The sequence below is a fragment of the Podarcis pityusensis genome, assembly GCF_964106645.2.
Source record: "Podarcis pityusensis genome assembly, chromosome: 10".
NCBI classification, from domain to species: Eukaryota; Metazoa; Chordata; class Lepidosauria; order Squamata; family Lacertidae; genus Podarcis; species Podarcis pityusensis.
The window spans coordinates 4,348,224-4,366,402 of NC_138035.1; the positions used below are offsets into that span (position 1 = coordinate 4,348,224).

An 18,179-nucleotide genomic window follows, 5' to 3' on the forward strand; every position below is an offset into this window, starting at 1 on the left:
TCAGGGGTGCCTTTACCTTTAATAGGAGTTTTTATAGCCTTTGGAGGCACAGTGGTACCTCGGATTAAGAACTTAATTCGTTCCGGAGGTCCGTTCTTAACCTGAAACTGTTCTTAACCTGAAGCACCACTTTAGCTAATGAACCCTCCTGCTGCCGCCGCGCCTCCAGACCACGATTTCTGTTCTCATCCTGAAGCAAAGTTCTTAACCTGAGGTACTATTTCTGGGTTAGCGGAGTCTGTAACCTGAAGCGTCTGTAACCTGAAGCATATGTAACCCGAGGTACCACTGTATACAACATTTGGTGCTGTGACTCGGATAAATTGAGGCTTTCTTTGAACCCACCCAGCTGTGGGTGCCTCAACTGAGGGAGCAGTGGCCCCCCCAGCTCTCTGTGTGTCTCAGGCAAGGGGGGGCTCCTCTGTGTGTTTTGCTCACATTTAAATTGCACATTTTTTGGGGGGGGGGAGATTTCTTTTTGTGTGTTTTGCATTGACGCTTGTGTTTCCAGCTCAGTCAGGGGAGCTGGGCTGGAGGGCCAGCTCTCTCTCTCTCTCCCTCTGTGTTTGTGGACCCCCCCCCCCTCCCTGGCAGCAGTGGACTGCTAGCTGTGGGTGCCTCAACCAGGCAACAGCAGGCTCCCAGCTCTATGAATGTCTATGTACTGTCTCAAGCTCGGCCAAGAGGGTTGTGAGGAAGGGGGTGGAGTTTTCTCACTTTGTGTTTTGCTTGAAGGCTTTTGAAGCATGACAAAACACCCTGGATGTTTGGAGCAGTTTGCATACTCAGACTCCTGGGTAGCAGTCCTCAGAGAGAACCCTACGTAAGTTCAAAAGAAAATGTTGTACCTCGCTGAGGATGCAGTGGGCACTGAAGGAGGCAGAAGTAATCAAACCCCAAAAGAAAGAGCACTTATCCAGAGGAGAGGAGAAAATGAAAGAACTGACCTGGCTCCCAATGGCTCCCATATCAGCCTTTAATTGGCCAGACCTAGGAGTTTTGATAGCCTTTGGAGGCATACAAGACCCGGACTCCGAGCCTTCTTCCCTTGGGTGTCCCCCAGCTGGTGCCTCCCCCCCCTTCACCCAGCCAGTCCATGACAGCAAAAGCAGCAACAACAGTAAAATCAGTACGATAATAATATGCACACTGGTCCTCTGGCAGGAAGAATAATAACTTCTGGGACTATGGGAAAGGACTATCTTCCCCAAACCCCAGAATAAGCAGGAGCTCTGGGATTGCCCCATGGGGTTCGTGAGGGAAGATGGGCCCCCCAGGAGACTTCCCTGTTACCTGCAGCCCCTCCTTCCCCCTATTGCAATAAGGCTTGGGGGAAATCTCCCATTAAATTACAGCATTTTAAGTTTTCTTCAGAACATGTAGGAGGCAAGGAGAAGTTCTGGTGAAGAAGCAGTGTTTGGAGATCATGCGGTGGTGGGGGTGAGAGAGTTTGGTGCAAAAACCGGTCACACACATATGCACCCGTCTTCCATGCATGAGTAGAGCAACTCCAGGGCACGAGCCAAGTATCGGCAGGGTAGGGGCCAGGTGTAGAGCAATTCCCATGCTGAGGTCAAAAACACACACAGAGGCAGCAGGACTTCTTCAGTAATAGTTTACTGAGCTTTCAAAGCATGCAGTTCTCACTGGGACCCCAGTGAGGCACAAAACTTTGCTCCTGAGAGCAAATCCAGTTTCAGCAGTAAAAAAAATACAGCACACAGGATATCTAGATCAGGTGGAGACACATCAGGCAGCAAAAGGGAGCAAGGGAGGAAAGAGGCTGGAAGGACACGGGGCAATGGATGTGTGTCTTTCGCTTCCTGTCGTCTGGGAGGGAAGTCAGGAACTCGGCAACTGCAGGGACTTCACGAAGCAAAGCTTTCTGCCGCTCCTTGCAGGCACATCCCAGAAACACACACTGTGATCTGTGGTGTGTTGCCATATCAGTTGTTTTTGGAAGATTATCATGATGTGATCAAGAAACCAGTAATGGACAATATATCGCCCAGCCCTCACTGACCACCAAGTAATCCAGATAAACCCTCTCCCCTTTTCTATCGAAAGGGATATTACATCTTAGATTATAATCACATTGTTTGACATTGCCTTCAATATTTCATTACTATACAGTTTTACACATAATTACCAGAACTTCACATACACAACATGTTTCAAAGACCAATTTCCTGCTGAGTTCATTTCTGTGAATAAAAGAGTGGACTCTGAGAGGAAGACGTCCCACACACTATATATTTAAATGGGTTCTTACATGTGAGCATCTCTGGATGTTCCTTAAACAATCCATTGTAAATAAAGCACTTTTTGCAATCTTTTCATTTAAACTGCTTCTCCTCTTTGAGTTTGTTGATGGTTTGAAGGGTTTCAAGTAGTAAAGTTCTTCCTGTCCGTGAGTCTGTTGATTTAGAATTTCCACTAGGACTGAAGCTCTATCTACTTTCCTGATATTTATAAGGTTTGGCTTTTGTTTGAGTTTGTTGACATAAATCAAGGGTTCCACTCTGACTGGAGCTCCTTCCACAGTCCATACATTTACACAGATTCTCCCCTGTGTGTCTGCTGATGTTTTCTAAGGTGTCCATTCTACCTGAAGCTCTTTCCGCACTCCATGCTTGTAAATGGTTTCTTCCCTGCGTGAGTCTGCTCATGTCTTCCAAGTTTTCCATTATCACCAAAGCTCTTTCCGCACTCCATGCATGTAAATGGTTTCTCCCCTGTGTGAGTCTGTTGATGTATATTGAGGTGTCCACTCTGACTGAAGCTCTTTCCACACTCCATGCATTTAAATGGTTTCTCCCCTGTGTGAGTCCGTTGATGTTTTTTAAGGGTTCCATTATCACTAAAGCTCTTTCCGCACTCCATACATTTAAATGGTTTCTCCCCTGTGTGAGTCCGGTGATGTGTTCTAAGTTTGCCATTATCACTAAAGCTCTTTCCGCACTCCATGCATTTAAAAGGTTTCTCTCCTGTGTGAGTCCGTTGATGTATATTGAGGTGTCCACTCTGACTGAAGATCTTTCCACACTCCATGCATTTAAATGGTTTCTCCCCTGTGTGAGTCCGTTGATGTTTTTTAAGGGTTCCATTATCACTAAAGCTCTTTCCGCACTCCATACATTTAAATGGTTTCTCCCCTGTGTGAGTCCGGTGATGTGTTCTAAGTTTGCCATTATCAATAAAGCTCTTTCCGCACTGCATACATGTAAATGGTTTCTCCCCTGTGTGAGTCTGTTGATGTATATTGAGGTGTCCACTCCGACTGAAACTTTTTCCACATTCCATACATTTATATGGTTTCTCCCCTGTGTGAGTTCGTTGATGTATTCTAAGGGTTGCATTGAAACTAAAGCTCTTTCCGCACTCTATACATTTAAATGGTTTCTCCCCTGTGTGAGTCCAGTGATGTGTTCAAAGTTTGCCATTATCACTAAAGCTCTTGCCACACTCCATACATTTATATGGTTTCTCCCCTGTGTGAGTCTGTTGATGTATATTGAGGTGTCCACTCCGACTGAACCTTTTTCCACATTCCATACATTTATATGGTTTCTCCCCTGTGTGAGTCCGTTGATGTATTCTAAGGGTTGCATTGAAACTAAAGCTCTTTCCACACTCCATACATTTAAATGGTTTCTCCCCTGTGTGAGTCCGGTGATGTGTTCTAAGTTTGCCATTATCACTAAAGCTCTTTCCGCACTGCATACATGTAAATGGTTTCTCCCCTGTGTGGGTCTGTTGATGTATATTGAGGTGTTCACTCCGACTGAAACTTTTTCCACATTCCATACATTTATATGGTTTCTCCTCTGTGTGAGTCCGTTGATGAATATTGAGATATCCACTCTGACTGAAGCTCTTTCCACACTCCATACATTTATATGGTTTCTCCCCTGTGCTATTCTGTTGATGCCTTCTAAGTTTTCCATTATTGCTAACGATCTTTCTGCACTCCATACCTTTAAATGGTATCTCCCCTGTTGGAGGTCGTTGATGTGAACTATGTGTGCTCATTCAATGAAGAATATTCTACATTTTAATTTCTATTTCTAATGAAACGAAAGGTGCACCATTCCCTGGAGTTTTGACTGTCTTCTCCATCCCCTTCTTCAGAGTGGGAGGAAAGTAAATCCTGTTGGGTTTCAAGGAAGAGAATTAAGGGAAAGAGAACACATCAACCTCCATTAGCACCTTCTCCTATTTCAACGTCTCCTACACTCCCTCACCTCCTACCCATATTCCCAATTTTTAGGAACTGAAGTTGCCATGTCATCAAATGATAGTAATTCAAGAGCACCTTTCCAAATCCTCAATCAATGTTCATAAAGCAACATGATTCTTTAAAGAGTGATGTGCTGTCTGATCTCGTGCCCGTCTTCTGACGCAGGACTATCCTAAAATGACACTGAAAAGCAGGATATTCAAGGCAAATAGATAAACTGTCGTTAGTGGAATGTGTAGTACCTTGAAAATGTTGTATTGATTCACTAATGGCCTGAAGTTGTGTTATTTCTGGGGACATGAATTTATTCCTGTTCTGTCTTAAAGATCATAATCATACGATGTCATGGGGTGTTAGGCGAGCGGTAGTACCTTTGGTGGGGGAAATGTCATGCACCTTATGGGGTAATTTATCCACCACTGGTCTCCACCCTGCACTCAGCTCTCACCTTTGGCTTCCGGAAGCTGTCAGCATGCAATAGGGGCCACAATCCCAGGAATGGCTTCAACCGGCCTGCTAAACCAGGTGAGGATAGCTGCTGGGTCTCAAATTCTTGGTGGGTTGGGGAATTCTGCTGCAGGTGATGGCAGGCTCTGGTGGATGGAAAGGATGAGAACAACAGTGAATCCCACAGTCAAGAAGGCAGATTGTGCCCATTCTGCAGAGGAAAGTCAGGGCAGATGGGGCTCGTCAACCGGGGAAGGAAGCCCATCGAGAAGGAAATCTCTGGTCGTAATAGTTTGGTGCACACCCTCACTTCCTCTTTTTTTTAAAAAATAATATTTATTTATTTATACATACAACAAGAAAAACACACACACACACAAAAACACAAATACCAAATTACACACAAATTACAATAATAACCATAGACACATAATTTTCTTGGCAAACAATAAAACATCTATTGGTCTTAACACTAAAGACCCAACTTCCCGTCTATTCCATATTTCAAATTCATATTAAGTATTGCCACTACACACATTTTTTTTCATAATTAAACTTATTCTCAATAAATCTAATTTCTTCTATCTACCTAGCAACTATCACTGAAGTTCCTCGAATGCTGCAACAGAATTTAAACTACTATATTTATTTTTCAGATATTCTTTGAAAACCTCCCATTTAGAAACAAATTCCTGTTTTGATTTATACTTTATTTTTTCTGATAAACCATCTAATTCGGCATATTCTGTCAGCTTTTGGATCCAATCTTGTATAGAGGGGATTTCATTACTCTTCCATTTTGCTGCGATCAAAACTCTTGCTGCCGCCATCGCATATAAAAAGATACCCTTCCTCTTTTCTGGAATATCCAGATCTGTTATTCCCAGGAAGTAGGCCTCTGGTTTTTTATTGAAAGAGATCTTTAGCATTTTTTGCAGTTCTGCATGTATACTCTCCCAGAATACCTGTATTTTCCTACATATCCACCACATATGGTAGAATGTTCCTGAGTCTCCGCATCTCCAACAATTACTTGACACATTTTTATACATTTTTGAAAGTTTCCATGGTGTTAGATACCATCTATGTTGCATTTTTTGAAAGTTCTCTCTAATTGTGTAACAGTTTGTGAATTTCCAATTGATCTTCCATAAATTTTCCCATTGGGCCATGGTTCCCTCACTTCCTGAAGGAGCATCTCCACCCCCATCGTTCCACCTGGACACTGAGGTCCAGCACCGAGGGCCTTCTGGCAGTTCCCTCACTGCGAGAAGCCAAGTTACAGGGAACCAGGCAGAGGGCCTTCTCGGTAGTGGCACCTTCCCTGTGGAGAACAACAACTACCAGGCTTTTAGAAGACATCTGAAGGCAGCCCTGTTTCGGGAAGCTTTTAATGTTTGATGTATTATAGTATTTTAATATTCTTTTGGAAGCCGCCCAGAGTGGCTGGGGAAGCCCAGCCAGATGGGCGGGGTATAAATAATGAATTATTATTATTATTATTATTATTATTATTATTATTATTCCTCTTGAGTTATCTTCAGGAGAAGAAAATGCTATGGAGGAAAACCTACACAAATCCAGAATGGACTCTCTAAGAATGTTGGATGGTGCCCTGCACACCTCCTTCCAGCAACTCCAATGGCCCCTTGAAAGCTAATGAAAGTCTTGGGCCTGGAGCTTTTGGAGGGGCAGGACCAGGAAAGCTTCTGCCACCATTATCCTTCTGATTGCGATTCAGGCCTCATCATGGGACTGAAACAACCCTGGTTGCACTGCTTGATGATCTCCTATGGGCTAGAGACCAAGAGGGAAGCTCTTTCCTGGTTCTGCTGGATCTCTCAGCAGCTTTGGAGACCTTTGACCATGGTATCCTTCTGGACCCTCTAGGGGAGCTGAGGGCCCTGCTATGCAGTGGTTCCCCTCCTTCCTCCTGGGCCATGTCCAGAAAGTGGTGTTGGGGGATGAGTGTTCAGACCCCTGGGCTCTCACTTGTGGGGTTCCTGAGGGCTAAGTCCTCTCCCCCATGTTTTTTAATATCTATACGAAGTCACGGGGAGAGATCATCAGCGGGTTTGGGCTGCGTGTTCCCCAGTATGTGGATGATACCCAGCTCTTCCTCTCTTTTAAATTGGAACCAGTGAAGGTCCTGTGTGAGTTTCTGGAGGCAGTTGGAGGATGGATGGCGGCTAACAGATTGAGGTTGAATCTTGACAAGACAGAAATACTGTCCCAGGGGGAAAGGGGGCAGGCAGATGTGGAAGACTCCCTAGACCTGATGGAGGTAACTGTGCCCCAAAAGGACCAGGTGCACAACCTGGGGGTCATTTTGGACTCACAGCTGTCCATGGAGGCGCAGGTCAATTTTGTGTCCAGGGCAGTTGTCTGCCAGCTCCATCTGGTATGCTGGTTGAGACCCTACATGCCTGGAGACTGTCTCCCCAGAGTGGTGCATGCTCTGGTGATCTCCCGCTTGGACGACTGCCATGTGATACATGGGGCCATCTTTGAAGGTGACTTGTAAACTGCAACTAATCCAGAATGTGGCAGCTAGACAACAGAATGGGAGCAGCCACTGAGACAACATAACACCAGTCCGAAAGGATCTTCACTGACTCCCAGTACAGTGGTGCCCCGCAAGACGAATGCCTCGCAAGACGAAAAACTCACTAGATGAAAGGGTTTTGCGTTTTTCGAGTCGTTCCGCAAGACGAATTTCCCTATGGGTTTGCTTCGCAAGACGAAACATCTTGCGAGTTCTTGCGAGTTTGTTTCCTTTTTCTTAAAGCCGCTAAGCCGTTAATAGCCGCTAAGCCGCTAAGCCGTTAATAGCCGCTAATAGCCGTGCTTCGCAAGACGAAAAAACCGCAAGACGAAGAGACTCGCGGAACGGATTAATTTCGTTTTGCGAGGCACCACTGTACATTTCTGAGAACAATTCACATTGTTGGTGCTGACCTTTAAATTGCTGTGGTTGCATTTTTCAGGCATAGATTCCTGTTATGCCTTCTGTCACAAATTTATTTGCTGAAGGAATTTTTTGCTGTCTCTGAGCTTTTTTTCCTACTCTGCTAATTGTATGTCGGACTTGCTCTGGAGATCATTATGGAGGAGCAAGATCATCGACCTAAAGCCCTACAGCCTCACTCTCTGTAGACCTGAAGGAGCGTCTCCACCCCCATCGCTCATTCTGTACACTGAGGTCCTCCTTCGAGGGTCTTCTGCTGGTTCAACACCCCCCCCACCCCCATTGAGAAGCGAAGTTACAGGGAAGCAGGCAGAGGGCAAGGAAATGGGCAACTATCTGACATTTAGAAGACAGCTGAAGGCAGCCCTGTATCAGGATGTTTTTAATGTCTGATGTTTTACTGTCTTTTATATGTACTGTAATTTGCCCAGAGTGGCTGGGGAAACCCAGCCAGATAGGCAGGGTAGAAATACTACAATCCTTCTTATTATACTGTGATTTTTTTGTAGATATTTTGGAATTCGTACTGCAATATCAGTTCATGAAATGTTATGGGTGGAGAAAATCACGGGGATGCCATAAACAGTAATCCCACCCACAAACTCTCATTCACATACAGTCTGTAAATTAGGGGAGGTCACACACCTCACCGGTGCTAATACTGGCAGTCTTTGGCCTGTATAGGCACACCTTATATGTAGAGCCTCCAGCCACAAGCACTGTCTACCATGAAAATGGGGCCTTTGACTGGGAAGAATCTCAGCTTGTCAGTCACTTTGACACTGCCTACAAAGAATAACAGGGACAGAAATGCTTTTGAGGTGCAACTTCTATATCAGTTGTGAGAGCCATTCCATGGACTCTGCACCCCTGTCTCTGATGACAGGTGTACATTATCCTCATCCTCAATGAAAAGACATTAAAGATGGAAGCCTGAGAGAGAGGAAAAGGTTTCTGGCTGCTTCCTGGGTGGGATTGCAGAAACAAAGAGCCGCTTCTGAGAAGGCCTCTCCCCTCCCCTCTTCCTCTTGGAATTTCCTCTCCTCTCCAGGGGACCAATTGTTGGACTGGGCAGAATCGCTGCGTCTGGGCAGGGGCTTATGGGGGCGGGCAGAGGATGGAGATTGCAGGAAGGAAGGGAAGGGGGGACAGGACCCCCCCACTTTCCAGGGAGCCCTCTCAAGTCGCTTTGAAGGGGTGGCCGATTCCTGGGCTGGATGGAGAAGCAAAGGAGGCCCCTTCAGAGATTCCCCGCGGGCGCCACGATGAAGACGTCTCCTCAAGGACTGGTCTTCCTGTATCTCTCTCTCCCCGCCCCCACGCCAATGCTGCCCTTCCCCGCCCCAGGGATGCTCCCCCCGACTTCCTCGACCCCCTCCCTCTTTCCCTGAGTCTCCCCTGCACCCAGAGGCCGCCTTGGCGGGGCTCCCCCCTCGCCCTGCGCGCCCCATCTCCCAATCCAGAGGACACCCCCCGCCCAACACGTGCCACACGGGGGTCTCTATCCAGGCGTCCCTCGCGCCCATTAACCCATTCATGGCTCGCCTTTCTCCGTGCAGATCCCACAGGGCCCCAGGGATGACTGTGCGGGGGAAACGGGGCAAGGAGGCCTTCGTGGGGACCCCCTGGGTGGGGGCCCCATGTCCGCCGCTGCCAAGGCGCCTAAGGGGCCCACGAAATATGCTTTTGGGAGCTGGCGGGGGTCTCTGGGTCCTTTTCTCCCCTCCCCCCGCAACCCCATTACCTCTTTGTCCTCGCTCCCGATTCTCCTTTCCTTTCCTGCAACATCCACGGGGGGTGTCCTCCCCTGCCGCCCCTCCTCCCCTTTCCGAAAGCGCGCTCCCCTAGAGCTACGGCGCAAAGCAGCAATCCGGCGCAGAAGAGCCACTTCCGGGAGAAGCAGGCAGTTTGGGAGGAGGGTTCATCCCCCCCCCCCTATTCCGGGAACAGACGTCGGGTGGCGAGGCGGAGGAGCAATATATTGGGGAGGGGATTTGGGGTTGTGGGAGCGGGGTGAGAGGAGGATGTGCAGGGAGGGGAGGGAAAGAATAGAGCGGGGCGGGGAGGAAGATTTTCCCCCTCCCCCTTCCTCCTGTAAATCAGGAGAGCGGGGGACGGGGTGATCCTGGCAATGCAATTATAAAGTGGGGTCCCCCCCAATGTTACACTGCAAAATCCTTCCCTCGCCTACCCAACGCCATGAGCCGTGTGCCCGTGCTTTAGGTATTGGTGCTATTCAAACCAGGAAGCGGGGGACAGTTATACGACTCCCCCAAAACCCCAATTCTCCACCACAGCCTCGGACTAAGGCCAGCACAATGACCGTTGACACAGGCACCTTCCATGCACAACAGCAAAGAGGCTCAGAAAAAAAGTCTATAAAAATGTAGCAGTAAGCGGATACCATGAATCGGACTGTTTCCTCCGACTCTCCATTACTGGATTATTATGGTACTTTGGGGAAGCGGGTAGTTAAAAGGTGTGGGAAACTGGGGGTGTTGAAAGGGGTGGGTGACGGGCTCATGTTTCTGAATGCCAGATTTGTGACAAATCTGTGATGCATCAAAGATGCTGTGGAAAAATGTATTGTGGGAAATGGGGAGAGGTCTTAAAAATTCATGCAACCATATGTTCAGAGTACCTACTCTTGGTGTGTTTGAACCTTGTTGCAACAAAGAAAGATCAGGTCTGCTGACCACTGTTTTGCATCTTTAACTTGGCTGGAGACTCCTTCTTTTGCTGACCGGAGGGACCCGCTGGGAGTGGCACCTTGACGAGCTGGGCAGCGGAGTAAATCCGCACCCCAGGATTTTTTTCCTTCTCAACTCTTTCCCACCTGAGCCTCACCCCTAAAAGCCTGACACCCGCAATGTGACAGGATTGTGACTCCTGCCCTCAGCAAACAAAATAGCTCTCCCTCCCCCCACTGGAGCAAAGCAACCCTGGGATGCTGAGGTCCCCCAATCCTTGAAGTGAAAAGGGGAGGGGCTTGGGAAACCTTCAGGGAGCAGGCGGGGAGGGGGCTTCCCAGGCTCCAGAAGTTCATTCTCAGTTATTCCTCCCCACCCTCTCCTCCTGCCTCTCCTGCTTTCCTACAGCTTCTTCACTTGTGGGGAAGCTGTGGCCCTTGCACAGGGGCCCCTTGGGCCTGATCCTGCAGGGCTTACCTGGCATTCCTCCAGATGCAGGTGAGCCCTCCTTTCTCCTTCAAGGTGAACAGGGTTTCCCAGATTTGGGTCTCCAGCTGTTTTCGGACTACAGCTGCCATCACCCCTAGCTAGCAAGACCAGTGGTCAGGGATGATGGTGGAAAAGATCGTAAAATAGCTCCTTCTCCTTACGGGATGCACAAGGAGCCTGTCTAGGAAACAGTCGGTCTCCCAACAGTCAGAGAAACTAACAGAGACCAACCAAGGTAATGCTGGCTCAAAGCGGCTGCTATGCCTGACCTTTTATTAAGGTAAGAAAGGTAAAGGACCCCTGGACGGTTAACTCCAGTCAAAGATGACTATGGGGTTGCAGTTCTCATCTCGCTTTCAGGCTGAGGGAACTGGCGATTGTCCACAGACAGCTTCCTGGTCATGTGGCCTGCAGGACTAAACCACTTCTGGTGCATGACAGAAACCAGAGCGCACAGAAACACCGTTTACCTTCCCGCCACCTATTTATCTACTTGCACTGGTGTGCTTTCAGACTGCTAGGTTGGCAGGAGCCGGAGCAGAGCAACGGGAGCTCACCCCGTTGCGGGGATTCAAACTGCCAATCAGCAAGACCATGAGGCACTGTGGTTTAGACCACAGCACCACCCACATCCCCCCTGATCTTTTATTAATAGACCTTCTGCAGCAGGGTCTGAAGCCACTCACGCAGGAGGAAGGTGGGAACTCTGAACAAAAGAAAGACCATACTTTTATAAATTTCCACCCCACCGTTTCCCGCCTTTGTAGATCTGTCATGGAGGACGTCAGGAAGGAGGTGCCGCAGGGTGAGGTTACAGGTGAGGATCGTTTGTGAAGTGGATGGTGATAGTGACATTATTCATGTGTTTGCAAAGTACCTGGTGCTGGGGTCTGGGCTGCACCCATTCTGTTAATGGCTGTCCCTTTTGTGATGCTGCAGGAATGGACAGAGGAAACAGCATTGGAAGCAACAAGCAGTGCATGTATGGGCGTTCACAGTTCCCACTGTTGTGCTAAGATGTGTGGAATGTGATCCATCAGAAGCAGTACAAGTCAATCTGAGACAGACTGAATTGTATAATAGTGAGAAGCTCACACAAGCCTGCAACCAGTTATCTGCTGTGCATGTAAAAAGGGGAATGCGCTCTGTTTCATAAAGGAAATTGCTGCCGCAAGTTGGGAAGGATATTAACAAACAATATATCCTCTCCTGCCACCCTGAACATTCCCACAAGATGTTCCCATCTTAGTGTCAGATTAGAACTCTTACTGGGAGAAGTCAGTCTTTATTTGTGAATGGCTGTTACTTTGTTTGAAGAATGGTTTATTCAATAAAAGTGTCTTAGTCATAAATGGGTGTTTTTTTTTATTGTAGACCCAGTAGAAGGCAGTGTGGAGTTGTCTATACTGCACACTGCAACAGTTTCACTTTGTTGCAGTTATTTTGTACAAAGTTTTACAAAGTCTGTTTCAGTAGCACATTCAAAGCATTACACAGTACGTTTGTGGTATCAACATGACCACGTTAGAGGCAAGGCTTTACACTTTCGGGACTATAATGTATACATTTTCTTAATAACAATCACAGACACATAACAGAGAATCCGCCTCCTTTTCTATAGACAGTTCATCAATGGGAATTCTAGTCAGGCTTTCGAGGTGGCTCTGGCAAGTGAGCCCAGCTGCATGTGACAAGGGTGAGGAGGAGTTCCTTCCTGTCAATCAGCTTTGCGTATAGGGGTGAGTGACCCTATTCCTCTGGCAGGAGCAATTGTGAGGCTTCCTCGCCCGCTTCCATTCAGCTCTGCCATCCCCAAATGGCAAGTCTCCTTCAGCGCTTCTGGGAGCGGACAGGCTGGAAGCTGAAGGGCTTCCCTTGGAGTAGGCTTCGCTTCGCTTTCTGCTGACCTCAGTCTCTGTATTTTTAATGTTCTGTTGGGTACCTGCAGCTCCTCATTCTCCCTCTTGCAATAAGGCTTGGGGGACAATCTCCCATTATATTGCAGCATTTTAAGTCTTCTTCAGAATGCGCAGGGGGCAGGGATGATGTTCTGGTGAAGAAGCAGTGTTTGGAGATCATGCGGTGGTGGGGGTGAGAGAGTTTGGTGCAAAAACCAGTCACACACAGATGCACCCGTCTTGATGTTAAGTACAGCAACTCCAGGGCATGAGCTAAGTAGCAGCAGGGTAGGGACCACATTCAGAGCAATTCCCATGCTGAGGACAACAACACACACAGAAGCAGCAGGACTTCTTCAGTAATAGTTTACTGAGCTTTCAAAGCATACAGTTCTCACTGGGTCCCCAGTGAGGCACAAAACTTAGCTCCTGAGAGCAAATCCAGTTTCAGCGGTAAAATCATACAGCATACAGGATATCTAAGTCAGGCACACACACCGGCAGAAGGGAGCAAGGGAGGAAAGAGGCTGGAAGGACACAGGGCAATGGATGTGTGTCTTTCGCTTCCTGTTGCCTGGGAGGAAAGTCAGCAACTCAGCATCTGCAGGGACGTCACGAAGAAAAGCTTTCTGCCGCTGCTTGCAGGCACATCCCAGAAACACACACTGTGATTCACAGTGTATTGCCACATCAGTTGTTCTTCAAAGGTTATCGAGATGTGGTCTAGAAACCAGTATTGGACCAGATATCAATATATCGCCCAGCCCTAATCCTCACTCACCACCAGCAAACCAGATTCATCCTCTCCCCTTCTCTCTCTCTCTCTCTTTTTACTTTCTTTTTATTGAGTTTCTCGTAAAAAAAAAAACCATAAGAAAAAAACAACAAATCAACAAATTCAAAAGAAGTATCCATACATAGCACAAAAATAACATCCATTACAGTTCTTTGTCTTCTTCCTTGAATCTTTATATCTTTAGATATTTAAACCTTTCCTCTACACACCCATTGACCTCCTTCCCTCCCGATTTCGGGCTTCTTAATAAAAATTCTTCCTTTTTTTCTGCAGCTATTAATTGTTAATGGATTACTTGTCGTAAGACTTATATCAAACCTGCTATAGTTTTTAGGTCTCTATAATTTCTTTCAATGTATACCATAAATTTATTCCAGTCACTAATAAACTTTGTATTCTTTTGGTTTCTGATTTTTTGTGTCATTTTTGCTAAATCAACATATTCATATAATTTTGTTTGCCAATCTCTGATCGTTGGGATATTTGGACTTTTCCAATTTTGTGCAATTAATATTCTAGCGGCGGCTGTGGCATATTGGAATAATATCTTATCTTCTTTTTTTATTTCATCCCCAATTATTCCTAGTAAGAAGGCCTCTGGTCTTTTAGGGAAGGTATATTTAAATATTTTTTTAAACTCATTATAAATAAGTTCCCAGAACTTCTTCATTATTTCGCAGGTCCACCACATATGGTAGAAATTGCCTTCTTTGATTTTACACTTCCAGGAAGCCTTATTTCCTGTTTTGTACATTTTCCCTAGTTTTGCCGGTGTGATGTACCACCTATACATCATTTTTTCCAAATTTTCTCTGAGTAAGACACATGCCGTGAATTTCATTCCACTAGTCCATAATTTCAACCACTTATCATATTCTATATTGTATCCCACGTCCATTGCCCATTTTGTCACGACCTCCTTTATTTCCAGTGTGGTGTAGTGGTTAAGAGCGGTAGTCTCGTAATCTGGTGAACCGGGTTCTATTCCCCGCTCCTCCACATGCAGCTGCTGGGTGACCTAGGGCCAGTTACACTTCTTTGAAGTCTCTCAGCCCCACTGACCTCACAGAGTGTTTGTTGTGGGGGAGGAAGGGAAAGGAGAATGTTAGCCGCTTTGAGACTCCCTAGGGTAGTGATAAAGCGGGATATCAAATCCAAACTCTTCTTCTTCTTCTTCTTCATCTTTAGTGTCCCAATCTAATAGTATGTTATACATTTTAGATAATAACTTGGATTTACCTTCAATTATTTCTATCTGGAATTTAGATTTTTTCTCGTTTATCCCTGCTTTTTTGTCTTCCTTCCATACTGCGTTTATTTGATGAAATTGCAGCCAGCCTGTTAATTTGTCTTTCAACTCCTCATATGTTCTCAATTTCCATCCACTCTCTGATCTTATCAGTAGGTCTTCATATGTCAGTCTTTCTCCTTCCATATTTGCTTTTTTGGTTGTTAAAATATCAATTGGAGATAACCACCAGGGTGTTTTCCATTCCAGGAGTTTTCTATTTTTCTCCCAAACTTCATCTAGTGGCCCTCTGATAATGTGGTTTGAAAAACCTTTGTGTACCTTTTCTTTATTTAGCCACAAATAGGCATGCCACCCGAATCTGTTGTTGAAGCCCTCTAAATCTAACAGATCGGTGTCTTCCAAATTAATCCAATCTCTAATCCAGAAGAGGCAGGAGGCCTCAAAGTATAATTACAGATTAGGTACCGAGAATCCCCCTCTTTCTTTCCGATCTGTAAGTAATTTGAATCTAATTCTTGGTCTTTTCCCTTGCCATATAAATTTCGAAAGAGTTTTTGCCAATCTTTAAACATTGAGGAACCTCTAATCACTGGGATGTTTTGGAACAAAAATATCATTCTTGGGAGTATGTTCATTTTTATTGCCGCCATCCTTCCCGCCCACAAAAGTTTTACTCTGTTCCACGTATCTAGATCTTTTTTGATCTCCTTCCATGTTGCGAAGTAATTATCCTGAATTAAATTTATGGTTTTTGTGGTTAGCCAAATTCCCAGATATTTTATTTTTTTAGCCACCTTGATTCCATTCTGTATCTCCAGTTTTTCTCTTTCATCTTTTCCCAAATTTTTGGTCAACATTTTTGTCTTTAATTTGTTTAATTTAAAACCGGATAGTTTGCCATATTCTTCTAATATCTCCAAGGCCTTACTAACACTTTTCTGCGGTTCTTCTAGGGATAGCATCAAATCATCTGCGTACGATTTTAGTTTGTATTCCTTCGTTCCAACTTTGATCCCTCGAATCTCTGGTGTTGCTCTTATTTTGTTCGTAATTACCTCTAATACCATAATGAATAAAAGCAGGGATAGAGGGCATCCCTGTCTTGTTCCTTTTTCAATTTTGAATGAGTTTGTTAGATTATTCTTTATAATCAGTTTAGCAGATTGGTTCAAATAAATCGATTTTATTCCTTCCATAAATTCGCCCTCTAGCCCCGCTTTCTCCATACTTTTTAGTAAGAACAGCCATGAGACGTTATCAAATGCCTTCTCTGCATCGATGAAAATCAGCGCCGCAGGTACCTCATTCTTACACTCCAGATATTCAATGATGTTTATAATATGCCTTAGATTGTCCTTGAGTAACCTATTTCAGTCTAAATCTCAATAAAGAAACAAGTATAGATGTAGTCTGGGATGCCAGCAAGGTGGTCCTAAGAGGGTTTCTTATTCAGCAAAATAGTTATAAGAGGAAAGTAAGAGAACAAAAGAAAGAGGAAATCCTTAGTCAGCTAAGAGAATGTGAGAAAAAATTAATAACAAACCCAAAAGACGAACAAAACATACAAATAACAAAAATGTTACAAACACAGTATTCAGTGCTAACAAGTCAAGAAATTGAATGGAAAATTAAGTTAATGAAACAAAAATATTTTGAATCAGCTAACAAAACAGGTAAACTATTAGCTTGGCAACTGCGAAAAAGGCAAAAACAAAATGTAATAAATAAGATAAAAATAGAGGAACAATTGATAGAAGATCCAAAAGAAATAAAGGAAAATTTCCTCAAATTCTATGACAAATTGTACAAAAAGGAAGACGAATAGATAACCCGGATAGAAGAATATTTAGAAGACTACAGTGGGAAGACCATAACAGAGGAAGAAAGAACTCAATTAAATAAACCTATAAAAGCAGAAGAGATCCAGGATGCGATAAGGAAGATGAAACCAGGGAAAGCCCCGGGACCAGACGGACTGTCAGCTAAATATTATAAAGTACTAGAAAATCAACTAATGCCAGTACTATGTAACATCATGAACAATATATTAAGAGGAGGTAGGATACCAGAGACATGGAAAGAGGCCCACATTTCGATGATCCCTAAACCGGACACGGATAAATTAAACATCAAAAACTATCAACCTATATCACTATTAAACAACGATTACAAAATTTTCGCAGAGGTGATGGCAAACAGACTCAAAAAATGCCTAGTAAATTTAATACATAAAGATCAAGCAGGATTCCTCCCAAATAGGTCACCCTCTCCCCTTCTCTATCAAAAGGTAAGGTAAAGGGACCCCTGAGCATTAGGTCCAGTCGTGACCAACTCTGGGGTTGCGGCGCTCATCTCGCTTTACTGGCCGAGGGAGCTGCCGTACAGCTTCCGGGTCATGTGGCCAGCATGACTAAGCCGCTTCTGGTGAACCAGAACACACGGAAACACCGTTTACCTTCCCGCCTGAGCGGTACCTATTTATCTACTTGCACTTTGAAATGCTTTCGAACTGCTAGGTTAGCAGGAGCAAGGACTGAGTAATGGGAGCTCACCCCGTCGCAGGGATTCAAACCACGGACCCATGGTTTAACCCACAGCGCCACCCGCGTCCCTGACAAAAGGTACTTTATATCTAAAATTATTCTCACTATTGTGAGACATTACCTTCATTTAAAGAAATACAGCACACAGGTACACGTACCAGCAGAAGGGAGCAAGGGAGGCAAGAGGCTGGAACGACACAGGGCAATGTGTTTTGTCAGGGAATGGTCTGAAGCCGAATATGGGGGAATCCGTTCTCAAGGAGATCAGCTTTCCTCAGAAGAAGAGATGGAGGGGGAGAAACGGCCCCCCTCGTTTCCAGTGGTCTCAGAAGCAGGGAGAGACACAGACACAGAGCAGATTAGACAGGAGTTACCCAGTTCGAGATAATGGCAACACTCAGCTGGGCCCTGAAGCCGGAAGTGAGTATGGAGATAAGATAAGATAAGAATAGTGAGTATGGAGATAAGATGGCGGCGCGTGTAGATGCAGCGGCTGGTTGCTCCTCAACTCAGAATTTGGCTTTTTTGTCCTGCCAAAATAGACTTGTTTATAGTCGGCAGGACATGTTATCTATTCGGCTAAGGAGTGAGTGCTGCACAAATTGTGAGTGTCTCCGCGTCTGCAAGGACAATATGGCCAGCTGAAGCATCCCAACAACTACAAGACTGTTTTCATGACACCGATTGGGAGGTATTCGCCCAACAGGATGTAGAGACTCATACTGAGCAAGTGTTGGACTATATTAGGTTCTGCACTGAAAATGTAACACGGAGGCGCCGGATAAAGATCTACCCAAACAGGAAGCCCTGGATGACAAGGGAGGTTCAGGGGTTGCTAAAGGCAAGAAATACTGCT

The 18,179-nt window shown here is 45.5% G+C and overlaps 1 protein-coding gene across 1 annotated transcript; it reads right to left on the reverse strand.

Annotated features, from left to right (window-relative positions):
• Window positions 1-2,164: 2,164 nt before the first annotated feature.
• On the reverse strand, window positions 2,165-9,588 carry LOC308486426 (uncharacterized protein). Its single transcript, XM_081023269.1, has 3 exons — window positions 9,400-9,588; window positions 4,689-4,833; window positions 2,165-4,150 (listed from the first exon to the last, which is right to left on the reverse strand). The coding sequence occupies exon 3, from the start codon at window positions 3,301-3,303 to the stop codon at window positions 2,605-2,607; it is 699 nt and encodes a 232-aa protein (XP_080879395.1). The 5' UTR covers window positions 3,304-4,150; window positions 4,689-4,833; window positions 9,400-9,588; the 3' UTR covers window positions 2,165-2,604.
• Between the last annotated feature and the right edge of the window lie 8,591 nt (window positions 9,589-18,179).